At 49.7% G+C, this 13,821-nt stretch overlaps 1 protein-coding gene across 1 annotated transcript in view; it reads right to left on the bottom strand.

The window, feature by feature from the left end:
* Positions 1–5,662: 5,662 nt before the first annotated feature.
* Positions 5,663–13,821, bottom strand: part of NBAS (NBAS subunit of NRZ tethering complex) — a 313,356-nt gene continuing 305,197 nt past the window's right edge. The window contains exon 52 of the mRNA XM_021697807.1: positions 5,663–6,086. Within this exon, the coding sequence (XP_021553482.1) occupies positions 5,811–6,086 (276 nt within the window). The 3' untranslated portion in view covers positions 5,663–5,810. The remainder of the gene's footprint in view (positions 6,087–13,821) is intronic.

Consider the following 13,821-nt stretch of genomic DNA (forward strand, 5'->3'; position numbering starts at 1 on the left):
AACCAAAAACCACCTTTCATGTTTTAAAAGGATTCTTCTTGGAGTGGTTCTTTCTTAGGGTGATGGAGGTAAAACCCGACTATCCGTTCCCTGGGGTCCGGGTTCCTCGCCCTCCTCCCTTGGAGCTCACCACTGCCCCTGGAGTAGAGAGAGGGGAGGGCAGGACACCGGGCAGGCTAGCGTGGGATCCAGGGGTGGGGAGCCCTCTGCACCTGCTGCAGCAGAGAGGGCCGAGTAAAGAAGCATGCAGGCACTTGGCCCACGAGGCACGGGCGAAGGCCAGCAGGGCTCAGTGGTGCTCACGGGAGCCTCACTGCCGGGTCCCCTGAGATGCCCGGCACACCGGGGGAATGCGGCAGCGGGCTCGGGAGGCACCCCGTGCCCGGGACTTTCAAACTACAGCCACCGCTCCGGGGACAACCTGCTCTGTGAGACACCGCCCTGGCAGAGCCTGGACCACCTGTCAAGGGCACTGAGCAAGGGGTCTCGGCAGGGGCGGCTGGGAGGCGGCACCAGAGGACCCCCAGGGATCCCTCCCCTCCACAAGGCTGATTTCCTGCTCCCCCACAAAGAAACCGACCTCATCCCATCTATTCTTAGGTACTTTCTACCAACTGTGTGGGGTTACCTGGAATGAGAAGGTCTTTTCTCTAAATCCTTCTCTCGGACAGGAGGAGAAAAGCTTCCACTTTAATAAGAAGTGAACACAAAGGGGCTCAGAGAACCTGTTTGTTGCCCAACGGATCCTGGATGCATTTTGGATCATCTCTTTGACACAAGGAGACCCTCCGGCTGCGGTGGGCCCCCAGAATCAAAGCACGTGGCCACTGTGACTATTAGCAGGGCCCGGGAAGCCGGAATTCGCAAGGAGTATGGACTCACACAAGTGTTAGGCTTCAGAATCAGACCGGTATGATTGCTCCTGACCCTCCCTGATAGGATGACCTCAGGCAAGTCAGTTAACCCCTCTGAGTTGCTCTTCTCGAGCATAAATGGGGGACAGTATCGACTTGCTTTGCCGGAGCGGTTCATGGCGGAGTGTGAACGAATATGAGAGATCTTGCACGCACATAGGTGCTCGGTAAAGTGTTCCTTACGTTACTTTTATTGCTGGTAGTAGCAAAGAGCAAAATTCTTCTAGCTAAAACAAAGGAGTCATAAAGAATGGGTACAAGCAAGTCTATCGAAGGACAGGAGAGGCCTTGTCCGGCTCCGGGGAAGAAGATGTAAACAGTAGGGCTCACTTGGAGAAGGGAGGCAAGGGAAGCAAGCACGGGAAGGGGAGCACTGGGTGCTACAGGCAGCATCGAAGACATAACCCTGGACACCTTCATGTGCCCGGAAGAGACAATCTCTTTTCCAAGAGAGAGGAGCGGGATTTGTGTGGCGCTTCTATCTAGGTCAGCGGGGGTCTCAGAGACCACTCCTGCCCCCCGCCCGTGCAGATGGTCCTCTGCGGCCCGGCCCTCCTTCCGCACACCCTCCCCATCCCAAGGCCCCACGGGGAGCACTCCCCTGCTGAAACCGGGCCTTCCCAGAGCGGAGTGGTATCATCAGGACACAGACAGAGAAAGCCACCAAGTGACGTTGCCCAGAGTCACAGATTAGCCCGGCCGGCCCTCCAACCCAGATCCCGGCTCTAGCCCAGGATCATCAGCGTGGCTGAGGCCTGTGGCTCGTCAGGACCTGACTTCCATCAGGCGAACGGCTGCCTCCCGCTGGGTGAAAATGCCAATCCAGGCCCTTCCCCTTGGCGGGAGAGCCCTGCCGCTAGAACCCCTCCAGGGCCATCTCTGTCACACCTCCTACGGCTTCCCTTGCTGCCCTTGTGGAGGCCTTCGTCTCTGAGGTCTGCCCCTTGTGCCCTGAGGTGCCCTCCCAGAACTCACCACCAGGGGGCGGGAGCGGGGCAGAGACTCACACTCCAGTCCTTCACCACCACCATCGGAACCGAGTTTGCGTTGTAGTCCGGCCAGTCTGCTCTGCTCCCTGCTGGCTCCCAGCGCTGAGTGGGGTCCCCACGCCACAGCTCCGGGGCCAGCAGTGTCAGTCTCGAGCGCCATCAGGACCGCGGGAGACCAAGGCTTGCTTCTCGTCTCCCATGGTCGGTGGGGAGAGAGCCCACGGCATAGCTGCTCACACAAGACGCTCCCTTTTCTTCTCTTCAAGCCCCGGATACCCGGGAGTCTATTTTCCTATTTTCTCATTTTCTAAGCCATCTCCAGTTGATAATAAGTTTAAAGTTACTAAGAAGGGATACGAGCCCCAACTGTTGGAGCTCAATGAGAGCACAGAGCTGCTGTGTTTATAGTGAACCCGAGCAAGATGCAGCCTCTCTCCAAAGAATAGGGCGGAGAAGCATTTGAATGCTCTCCTGCTACATTTACCGTAATGAGTTTTCTTTCCAAAAAGACAAGACCCAGTTTGCAAGGGGAAGCTTAGCGTCCCACAGGCGGTGCCTTTCAGACACGGAGCCAGTTGACTCAGGCGGCCTCCACACCAGATCTAAATTTAGCTGCGGGTTAAATAAGCGTGGGGCCTTTTCATTCCTCTGTTAAATCTCTCCCATTTACAGGCAGCTCCTGCTCACCCTGGCATGTGAGGGCTGGGGAATGTGTAGGCCGTGGCCGGCCCTCCCCAACCAGGAGCTCCAGCCCCTCCAGTCCTGGCCCACCTTTCCACAGTGGGGCTGGACGGACAGACAGGCTGGGGTTAGAGCCTGTCACATTCCTTGTCTGCTTCTGAGTGAAAGGCAAGTGGCCAGAAACATGGCCAACAAAAGACAAGGAGCCACGTGACATCAATCCGTTCCCCGGCTGGCTGTGGTTTAGCATGACTTGAGGCCTCACCCCTAGATAATTCTCATTGGTCAAGGTGGAGGGGTTGGGGGGAGCTCAGCATCAGTAGGTTTTAAATTTTCCTCAGGTGATTCTAATACACAGCTATGATCGTTAACCACAGGTCCTGACGACCTTCCAAGTGGATATTAGCACTTCAGGTCCTTGACTCGTCCTCTTTTTACTAAGCTAGGTGACGCTGTAATTGTCTACAGAGAACATTCATGGTGGTCAAAGCCATGGGCACATTTTGGGAAACGTAGAATGCTAGGGAAGGTTTGAAGGAAGGCCCTGGGTATTGTGTGGGAAGCAGGGGGCTCTGGACATTTCAGTGTCTGAGCTCTTGAACAGGCTGGGATACCAGCAGGCAGTTGGAAAGACTTGAACAACATTTCAGAGCCCCCTTTGCCATATTATCAGCTCATGAATGGAAAAGAAAGATGGAAAATATAGCATAGGGCCATTCAGATGCCCGCCAGGAACTTCACCCAGGTCCCTCGGCAGCGGGAGGAGGTGCCATGAGGACGGAAGTGCATGCAGCACGTGGCCAAGGTTCTGAGTCAGACGGCCTCCCACTGCCCGACAGTTCCATTACTTCTAGCTTTGTATTGGGCAAACTACTTACTCTCTCTGCACCTCGTTTCCTTATGAGGTTATCGATGATGAAATGAGTTAATGCATTTCAAGCTTGGGGTCAATGTTTGGCGTGGGGAATTCCCTCAGCTGAAGCAGGGCCCGGAACCAGTGAGAGAGAGGAGTCCCGGGGCCGACATGGGATCCAGCAGGGCGCAGAGCATGCCGGGAGGCAGGGATGCAGCAGCCTGACCTGGTTGAACTGCAAATATCTGGAAGGCATTATTAGCCCTCCTTCCGCATAAGAACACGAGACTCAGAGAGATGAGGTGACCTGCCGTCACATACCAGAGCTCACTCCCTGCTCTGCCCACCCTCGGGCCCACCTTCCAGGCAAGCCAAGCTATGAAGTTTGAGTGTGACTGAGGACCAGTGCAGCCCTTTCTTATTCTGCTTTGTTTTCGAAGAGACAGGTTTGAGGTAACTGTTAGGAGCTTTTTACAGCAAGAAAGACATCAGATTATCTCACATCTTTAACATTTATGGCCAACATTCCAAATACCAACATAAAGACCAACTCAGTCTTCTAGAGTACGCAGTTGGAATGAATCTGGAACGTATTCCTCCCCCCGCCTCCCCATAGAAACTGCTCAAACTTTGCAAATTTGGTTTCTGGTGAGGACATGAGTCGGATCAGAGCAACGTAGTTTAGATGAAGGACTCCCTTCCACAGAAGCATTGCACAGCGGAGACCCATAATTCACTGCTGGCCTTGAACAAGTCACTTCAGCCCTCTGGCCCTCGGTTTATTTATCTAGAGAGTCATGGTGTTATATTGGTGTCTACGGCCTATAATTCTGCAATTTGAAGAAAAACATTTCTGGATGGATCCCATTAAAATGGACTCTGTTATCTCAGAATACTGCCCACTTTTTTTTCAGTCGCCTGAAATGACAGAAGGTAGCTGTAAGGTTCGAGAAAACCCAAGTGACGAGTAGGCATGCCTCATGGAAGTGGCTCGATCAATGCCATCTGGTACGGCTGGTGCCCTCAGAGTTCCAGGAAGGCCTTTCTGGCCTGTGGGTCTCTCTGCACAGGTGTTACCTAATTGGGGAGAAAAATGTTGACCCCTTTCCTCTGAAAGCATTCGAGAGGCTTATGTAAGCCATTCCCAAATTCTAGGCGCTACCAAAGGTTTGGACAAGGAACTCGGTCCAGGGGTAGACAACTGGTCAGAAGTCAGGGGAGTGGGCTATGAAGCCGGTAAATCTTACCCAAAGATGACGAAAGCTTCTTTTTTTTGTTGTTCGAGCACTCTGTAGTTGCACCCATAGGAGTAGAAATGAGGTGAAGCCAGTGATGAGGACGATGGCATGGACGGTAAGGTAAAGCAATGTTATTCACAGAGGGTGGGCCCGACCAGCTACTGCCCAGACCGCTGCTGTGGCTGGAATCTGGTGTGAGGGTCTCACGAGAGCCAAGTCCAGAACTTCCACTCCGAGCCTCCACCTTCAGGCACCCACTTCTGCCGTGGGAGCAAGTGCCAGCGAGTCATGCATCGGGGTCCTTGTGTCCCTGCGCAGGAAACACCCCTTCTGTGTTGGTTTTCCTGAGGGCGTTGCCATCCACACCCTTGCTACGATGGGCTACGTGCAAATTAGGGACCCCTCAACAGGGTAAGTGCCCACAGCGACTCCGTTAGCCCGCCCGCCTGGTTATCCAGATTCCAGATATGCAACTCTGCCAAGCTTAGTACGTGATGTTGACGAGTGTGGGGACCCCCGATTCGGTAGGCACCTCATGTGCTCACATGGACCCGGCTGTGGCCTCACAGTCGTGATTCACATAGTGTAACACTAACAAGCAGGGAGGAGGTAACATTTCCTGGGCCTCACTATGTATCTCACAGGGCCTCACACACACAACCTCACGTAACTCAACAACCTGTGACATAAACAATACAACCCTCGTTTTACACTGACTAAGGTTCAGAGAGGTGGAGTGCTTTGAGCAAAACTGCGTCACTAACTCGAGACGTCCTTCCTCCGTCCTAGGACATCCGCTCCAACCACCAACCATTCCACACACACTCTCCCTTTCAAATGCAGCCCTCCCCACCACCACATCCAACATGTCTTTATTCACTGTGCTCTATCCAGAAAAGGCAGTTCAAAGTAAAAGATGAAAAGTCTCTGAGTCAATGAGTACGTTAACCAGCCACCGCAAGAAAGAAAAAGCGTAAATGAGGCTCGTCACTTATGTACAGCTTTATTCGCAGTTTGTTGCAACCACTGAGAACAGTCGACAGGTACGCATGATGCCGGTGGAAGAGCATTTGGCTCTGGGGCTCCTTCCCACCGGGTGGCCGAGGAACCGTGGCCACGCAGGGCCGGGCCGGGCTCACACCCAGTGCTGCCCTGCGCTCAGCGCCGCGCTGAAGGTTCGCAAGGCCCGGTGCGTCCCCCTCACGGCCAGAAGGAGCGACCCCGCTTCGGCTTCATGGCCGGCCTCCCGCAGGTGTCTGGCCAGCCCCTCGGCATCCCGGGGCCCTTGCCGCGGGCTGGCCAAGAGGTGCTCAATGATATGTGGGTAGAAGGGAGTGGAGATGCACTTCACCAGCAGCCTGGCATCCAGGAGCAGGGACAGAAGCTCTTGGTCACAGTTTGAGTCATTCACCTTTAAGAAAAGAGACAGGCAAAACATGAGTGTGGCCTTGCTTAGTTCTCGCCAGCGAACTCATCACGCACACCCTCCGCAGCTCGCTACCCACTGCCTTTCCGCCTTCGCCACCCTAACCCCTGCCGCCCGGGTTCACAGTGCTCGCGCCGAAAAGAGCACACGCGTGGACTGAGTGTCTGCCATCACGCACATGGGATCACACACACAGCCCCGTACCAAGAACCCCGAGTCATGGCGACAGCTACCAAATACTGAGTGCCAGAAACTGCCACATGTGTGCACACCTCCCAATTCAACCCGAGCAGTCACAGGTGAGGGAAAGGCGGTGTAAGGACTTGGCCTCACATCGTGGCAGGTCAGGGAGCCAGGACAGGAGCTGGGCTTTCAACAGTGGCATTTACCATCTCACTGGTGCTGCCCCACAGTCCATGTCCTTGAGCCCCAAATGTCTCCTGTACGTAGATCCACATGAAAAAAATCCGCTCCAGAAAAGGAAAACCTTTGTTCTACTCCACTGAGAAAATACATCCGTCAACCCTGCTGATGTAAATAGGGTAACGGACAGGAGGGCTGTAGGCTGTTCTTGCTTAAGCCTCTAGAAAGCTCAGTACCAAATTTACCTTTTTAAGACTTTTTAAAAAAAGATTTATTTTAGAGAGAGACAGAGAGCTTGTGCATGCAAGCCCACAAGCAGGAAAAGGGACAGAATCTTCAAGCAGACTCCACACTGAGCACAGAGCCCAATGTAGGGTTCGATCTCATGACCCTGAGATCATGACCTGAGCTGAAATCAAGAGTCAGAAGCTCAACCGACTGAGCCACCCAGGCGCCCCTTTAAGACATTTTTATATAGCTTCGGGGCCTGTTTTACAGGCTCTTTCAGCTTGGATATCCTCTGCGTTTCTGCCCTCATCTGCTTAGTCTCTGTATGGTTTTCCATGGCTTTGACACTCTGCTTATGCTTTTCCATTTAATATTATTGTCTGTATTTTTTGTAAGGAATCAAGTCAACATTAATCACACTCAGAACTCCGAGCCCCTCATCTACATCAGGGTGTCACAGAACAGCTTCTTGACGGTTCTTCTTAATGTTACTGTGCACTTTTAGTAGTTTTGGTTGTAGGCACCTCCGAAAGAATGTGGCATTTCAAAGCCAATTAACTAATGTGTAGACCAACTATGTTACACAACTGAACACAGTGTGGTCTCCCACATGTTCTGTGACAAGGAGGACAGGCTACTGTGTCCACCGACTTCAAGAATGAAAATGAAAGCAGTTCTGTGAACAATAATCACTGCCCACTGTCAGAGAGCATCTGTCTTTCCTGCAACCTAGTGGTCCTTTAAAACCAACATACGCGTCCACTCCAAGGCCATCTTTGGGATGATGTTCTCCCTAAATCTCTCGGCCAGGCTGATTCCTCCTTCCTCCACTCTGTGGCACTCCGTGGACTACATGCTCCTCATGAGGTCGTCATCTGTAGGCCTATCTCCCCCGCCGGACTGGGGGCTCCCTGAGGGCACAGAGGTTTGATCCTCCTTCTCGTCCAGCATCCAGTTTAATCAACATTTGCTACATGGCTGAAGGAAGCTACATTATTGAACACTGTCACATTTTTGTAAATGGCGCAAGTACATGATAATGTTATCTCTGCAGAGAATCTGAATAGAGCTGGATTCTAGAACCGCGGAGTCTCTGCCAACCCTGGGCCTCTCACTGTGTCAGCCCCAGCACACGCGGCTCCCCCACCTTTGGCTCAGGAAGACACGTTGGTTGAACTCAATTTAGGAGCTTTTGTTTGTGTTTTTAGAGGCTAGATGAGAGGAGAGGAAAGGGGTAGGAAGGACCAGCTTTGCTGCTGCAAGGGGCACGGTGCTTTCAACACTCCCCACCGGGGCTGCTGAGGGGTTCTGCGTATCTTCTTGCCTTCCAGCTTCCTTCCTCCTCCTTCTGCTTCATAGCTGGGAAACAAGAATTCTGAGCCCCTGCGGGTGCTGCACCCCCCCCACCACCGTGTCTACACTTACGGAGGGCTGCCCACGTGCCAGTGAACACTCTGTCTCAACCTTAAAGCATCCCTTCAAGACCGTTATTATCTCATTTGAGGGATGAAGAAACCCGTCCAGTTGAGGTCACAGTCATGTGCCGAGTGTCTACTGTTTGTTCGCCTCCAGAATGTGGCCTCCTCCAAAACAAAGCTTTCTCTTTGTTTACCCCTGCATCCCTGATGGCCAGAATAGTGTTGGCCACATGCTAGGGGCTTGGCAAGACGTGTGGGATGAATCCACAAATGAATGAGTAATTCTAACGCTCTCGCCCTTTCCCTGTAGGCCACTGCCTCCCCGCACGCATGTGCGCACACACACATGGGGCACCTGGGTTACTGTGCGTGTTATTGCTCGGTTCACCCTTAAAAAGAATCCCCCACCTAGCCCTCTAGGAGGGACCAGAATGTGTGCCAGGATGCTCCAGGCAAATGTTTGATAAAACGAACAGATAAAAGGCCCGGCATCCAAACACTGCAGGGCAATACCTTCTTTGCGAGGCCACCTTTATTATCCTGTTTACTCATGAACCCTCCCTTTAGGGGCCCGAAAGTCTCCTAGAAAGGGAGTGACGGATTTTCCCAGCGTGAGGAAGAGACAGGGGTTCTGTCAAGGCCTACAGCCTCTGCTCCTCTCACGCCCTCTTCTGTTTGCTTTTCTCCGGGGCAATGACATCCTTAAAATCGGTTTCCTGCTGGATGCACCCAGCCTTGCAGAGAGCTGCTGTGTGCTGGCAGGGGGGGAGTCCGCGGCGGGCGGGCAGGGACAGGGTGGGTGTCCACCTCTAAAAGTTCTCTACGTACTCCCTTGGCTAAGAAAGCCTGAGGCAGAAGTCATGGAAATCAGATACCAAATTTCCCCTTTGGCCCACCCAGAGGTTCCCTCAAGAAAGGCAGAGTCCGAGACTGCTGACCTCTACTGAGCTGGGGCAGGGGCCAGGCCAAAGTCTGGGGGGAAGTTCTGGTTCAGCGTCTTGTCACCAGGTGCTGAGAAGATGGAAGTGGCTGACCTTTTTTCCTTTCTCTGACCTTGTACCTGGTTCTGGCTCTTTGCAAAAGGTACAGCATGGCCAGAGCATACTTTATAATTGTCACGTACAAGGAAAATACTGCACAATTATTCTGGGCATATTTGGGACAAAACAGAGAATGAAAACAATACAGAAAGAAAGATGGCCTTTGTGGGGACTCGTTCCAACAACTGCAGCTTAAAGAAGAGGAGCCTGAGGGTCAGAGAAGAGATGGATTGCCCGAGGTCACCGAGAGCCAAAACTGCTTCTCTCCACACGCCAGGCCTCCCGCCTCGGGGGTGCCAAGGTCAGCTGGGTCGTCATCCTCAGCCGAGCAGAGCACCTGGCGCCCCCAAGCCTTCCCGGGCACGAACGCCTCACTGCTGAGTTGCCACAGGAATTCGTTAAGCCTCAGCTTTTCTTCATTCTTGTTTTTGGCCAAAATTCTAACTTAAGGCACTAGAAGTCTGGTACTATCTTACCACACCCATTACTCCTAACCTAATTTTCCTTTTTGAAACTTAAAAATAAAAAAGCAGAAATAGTTTGAAAAAACAAATTGTCTATATGTGCACCACCAGAAAATTACTTTTTCCTCCTTTCTTTTCCAGTAACTCTCCATGTGCATGGAGATTTTTTTCCACAATCATAGGGTATTTGTAGTCTACTTTACTCATGATATGTTAAAAAAAAATTTTAATGTTTTTACATAGTTTTCATTCTTAAAAATTGTAATGGCTACAAAATAGTCTATTGAGTGGAGATAAGTTATTTAACTTCTGCTAGGAATATTTCAGCTGTTTTTAAATGTTTGGTATTATTGAAGTACTACCAATGCTTTTTTTTCTGTATGTGCTTTCCTGAAATCACTTCCATAGGATGAATTACCAGAGAGGCATTACTGGGGTATTCCAGGACAAACAGTTCCCCTCCCCTCGTTCCCATGTTGGGTCCTCACCCCCAGGACCCCAGAATGTGACTGCACTTGGAGAAAGAGACTTTATGGAGGTGATTAGGTTTACTAAGTCACGTGGGTGGATCCTCATCCAATCTGACTGGTGTCCTTATCAAGAGGAAAGGACACACACATGGACCAAGGGGCAACCCTGTGAGGACGCAGGGTGAAGATGGCTGTCTGCAAGGCAAGGAGAGAGGCCTCAGGAGAAATCAATCCTGCTGACATCTTGATCTTGGACTTCGGCCTCCAGAACTGTGTGACAGTAAATTTCTGTGATCTGAGTCGCCCGGTCCGTGGCGCTTGGTTACTGTAGCGCACACACACTAATACATGGGAAAGAGTACCTGAAACCTTTTTTGGCGTGGACGTGAATGCGAGTGCAGCCATAGTAAAGTCAACCGTCCAGTATACAGGGGGAGCATCCACGGAGGAGTGTGCTGGTTTCACTGTAAACATCTCAGCTTTGGCGGTTATTATTTTGAAAACAAAATTATTTTGCTAATTTAGGAGATACGTAATGATACCTCAAGGATGCTTTAATTTGAACGTTTATTTGCAAGGACCATTTTTTCCCATACCATTTCCTATCATTTTTTTTTTTTTCTTGTGGGAAGCATCAAATCCTTTGCTCCTTTACTAGAGTTGTTACATTGTTCTTTCACGTGTGAAAGAGTTCTTACGTAACTTAAATGTTAACCCTGATTTTAGTTATAATGAACATTCTAAACTGTTTGCAATTCTGTTTTGATTGTTGTTTTGTAGGAGTTTTACATTGTCAGAAAAAGAACTGTTCCTTTATGATTTTTTTTTCTATTGCTTTAAAGCTTAGAAGTTGTAATTCCTCAAATGATCTGATATATATACATTTTTTTCTGACTTTTAAAAATATGTAACTTTTTAACTGATCAAGAATTACTTCGGTATATAGTCTGTGGAAAAACACACATTGCTGACATTTGCTTGACTGGTACTTTCAGAGCTTGAGGAAAAAAATATGTTCTGTCATTTCTGGACTCAGTTGGATGTTTGAAATAAATATGAAACAAGTCCAGGAGGATTAGTTGATTTAATTCCTCTGATCGAATAACTTTGAATTCGACTGAGAGGCAGTCTGGTCTTGGGAAGAGAAGACAGACTTTGGGCTAGAGACCAATTTCCAATCCTGGTTTCTCTGCTGAAGAGCTGTGTGACCTTGTTAAGGACAATCTCTCTGGGACCTAGATTCCACATCTGAAAAACAGACCGTCTCTAGGGCTGTGATAACCTATGCTTTTAATTGCCGAGCACAACGCCTGGTACAGAGTTCAAGTCAGTAGAGGGCCAAAGTTATTACAGTCAAACAAACAAGGCATGAAGCATATTCTAGAAGGGGAGGGCATACACATATCATAAAATGGGTAATGCTTGCCATCTCGGTCACCGATTATTTCTTCTGTCAGTAATTAATTTTTGAGAATAAATGAAACTTTGCAGATCTTGGGAAAGAAATCTATTAAAGCACAGAGCACTACTGTCTTCCAAGTCATTAAAATGTTATCTGCTTAATTCCGGTTTCCACAACAGGTAATGAACCTTCTCTGAATTAAAATCTTTGATTTTATGGATCTATAACAAACGAAGAGTAATTATAGTAACGAGGTAAGCTGAAATTCCAGGAGCATAATGTATGCAGGGCCTCATTCCAATTACTTTAAAGAAGATTTAATATTATTTCACTGTTTACTTAAGGATAGGATATTTGTCTCATTTTTACATATACTGCTACTAATAAAAGTTATTAAACACCAACTACAAGGGGAGAACAATAAGAGGGCAGCACAACTGTATACGTGGGTAAGAAGAACACCCGCAGGGTTTCTTCTGTACTCTGTTTATCTGAATGATATTCAGAGACTGCACTTTGGCGGAAGCACCAGTCCCTCTCCCCACACGGGATTTAACAGTACACCTCTTCTGAAACCAAAACGAGGACAAGTCATCTAACTTATGCTTTAGCAATGGGCGAGAATTGTTGAAACGCCAAGCTTGATCACCTCTATGACCGCAGGAAACACTGCATCGAGGGCACGGAGTTTGGCTGGTTCCACACTCTCTGTTCCTACCTCCTTCCTACTTTCATTTCTTGTGCTATTGTTTCACATGTGAATCTCCCTGTAATTCCTTTGAACATACGATGTTACTTTACTTCATCTTTACAGACATCCTGCCCATTCCTCACTTCTGCACCCGGTACCAGGCTGTTCACCATCCATGCAGCCTAGAAATCGAATAGATTAACCTATAGGGAGTGAGCTGCCTGTCACCAGAGGAATCCAGCTAAGAGCTGTGTGAGAAGGCAGTATTGAGGGAACCGTCCAGAGTGGAAGAGACTCTCTCACTAAGGAGGTACTAGTTGGAAACCTGGATAGAGTTAAAGAGGGGACAAAGAAAGGAAGGTTTCTTGGTTCTGTGTAACAAGGTTAACGTAAAGACGCGTTTCTGAGAGTCTCGAAGGCTCTCCCTGCGACCTAGACACAGGTGCATCGTAAGTAATGTTGGCAGGTTCCTGCGCCTTCAAGGCGAGATGAAAGAAGAGGAGAATCGCCAATACTAAATACACGAAACTGTCCACGGAAGCAACTAATTCTGAGCAACTCTATCGGGGAAGGCTAAGATCAATGTGTTCAAGATAAAGTACCACACAAGATAAAGATCAATCTGGAGGTGCTCTCTCACCACGAGGTTTATCAAAAACTGGCAGGGAGCACCCTGGGAGGTGGTGAGCTCCCGACCCTCAGTGTCTGAGTGGGCTTGAAGAAGGAAGCCCTGTGGTGGGCAAGTTGTTAGACTAGCTCTGCCCGAGTCTCTTTCAGAGCTAATATGATTCGAGATGCTTGCAGCAATTTCACTTCTCTGCAGAGAGAACTGTCTTCCATTGTAGGACAGCCTGCCCCGTTACGTTAAAGGAGCGGCACGGCTGAGTAAGGCTCTGAATGGGGGGCCCAGGGTTTCAAGTTCAACGCCAGCTCCTACTAGCTGGATGACCCCTGGGTCTCCGTGTTTTGATCTGTGAAACTAGAATGCCATCTCCCCACAAGATGATTAAGAAGAGAAAGTGAGGATATGCCTACTAACAGTGCCTGACAAAGATGGTAGTTACCATTAGCTTCAGAGAGAAATGCTTAAGTAGGTGATAAGGTCTTAAACCCTTCCTCTGTGACCACTTGAATGATTCTTTCAGTAGGCACGCTGGTCCAGGACAGATCCTGGGAGGGAGGGTGCGCATCGAGGCATCGAGCAGTACTAAAGAGAAGGACGCAAGCCGCGGAGAGCAGAACCTAGCTCAAATCCGGAATTATTTTTCAGTCTACAGAACTATTAAAGATCGACATCTGCTTCCTCTGGTGAAATGAGTGACGAGTTTTACCCTGTAGGAAATACTCCAGGGGTGAGATGTGAACACAGCAGCAGGAATATCCTTCTCGGAGAGAGTAAGGTTTTGGAGGCTAGCTCAGATCTCACTGAGGCTGATGGACAGACAGCCCGACTTAACTCGGACTTACGATTTTTTGACTTTACAATGGTGTACAAGCAACACACATTCAGTAGGAACATCACTTTGAATTTTGATTTTGGATCTTTTCCTGGACTAGCAACACACAGTATGATCATCTCTCATGAGGCTGGGCGGCAGCCACAGCTCCCCGCCAGCCACTCGGCCACGAGGGTGAACATCCAAT

This window comes from Neomonachus schauinslandi, chromosome 10 (genome assembly GCF_002201575.2).
Source record: "Neomonachus schauinslandi chromosome 10, ASM220157v2, whole genome shotgun sequence".
NCBI lineage: Eukaryota > Metazoa > Chordata > Mammalia > Carnivora > Phocidae > Neomonachus > Neomonachus schauinslandi.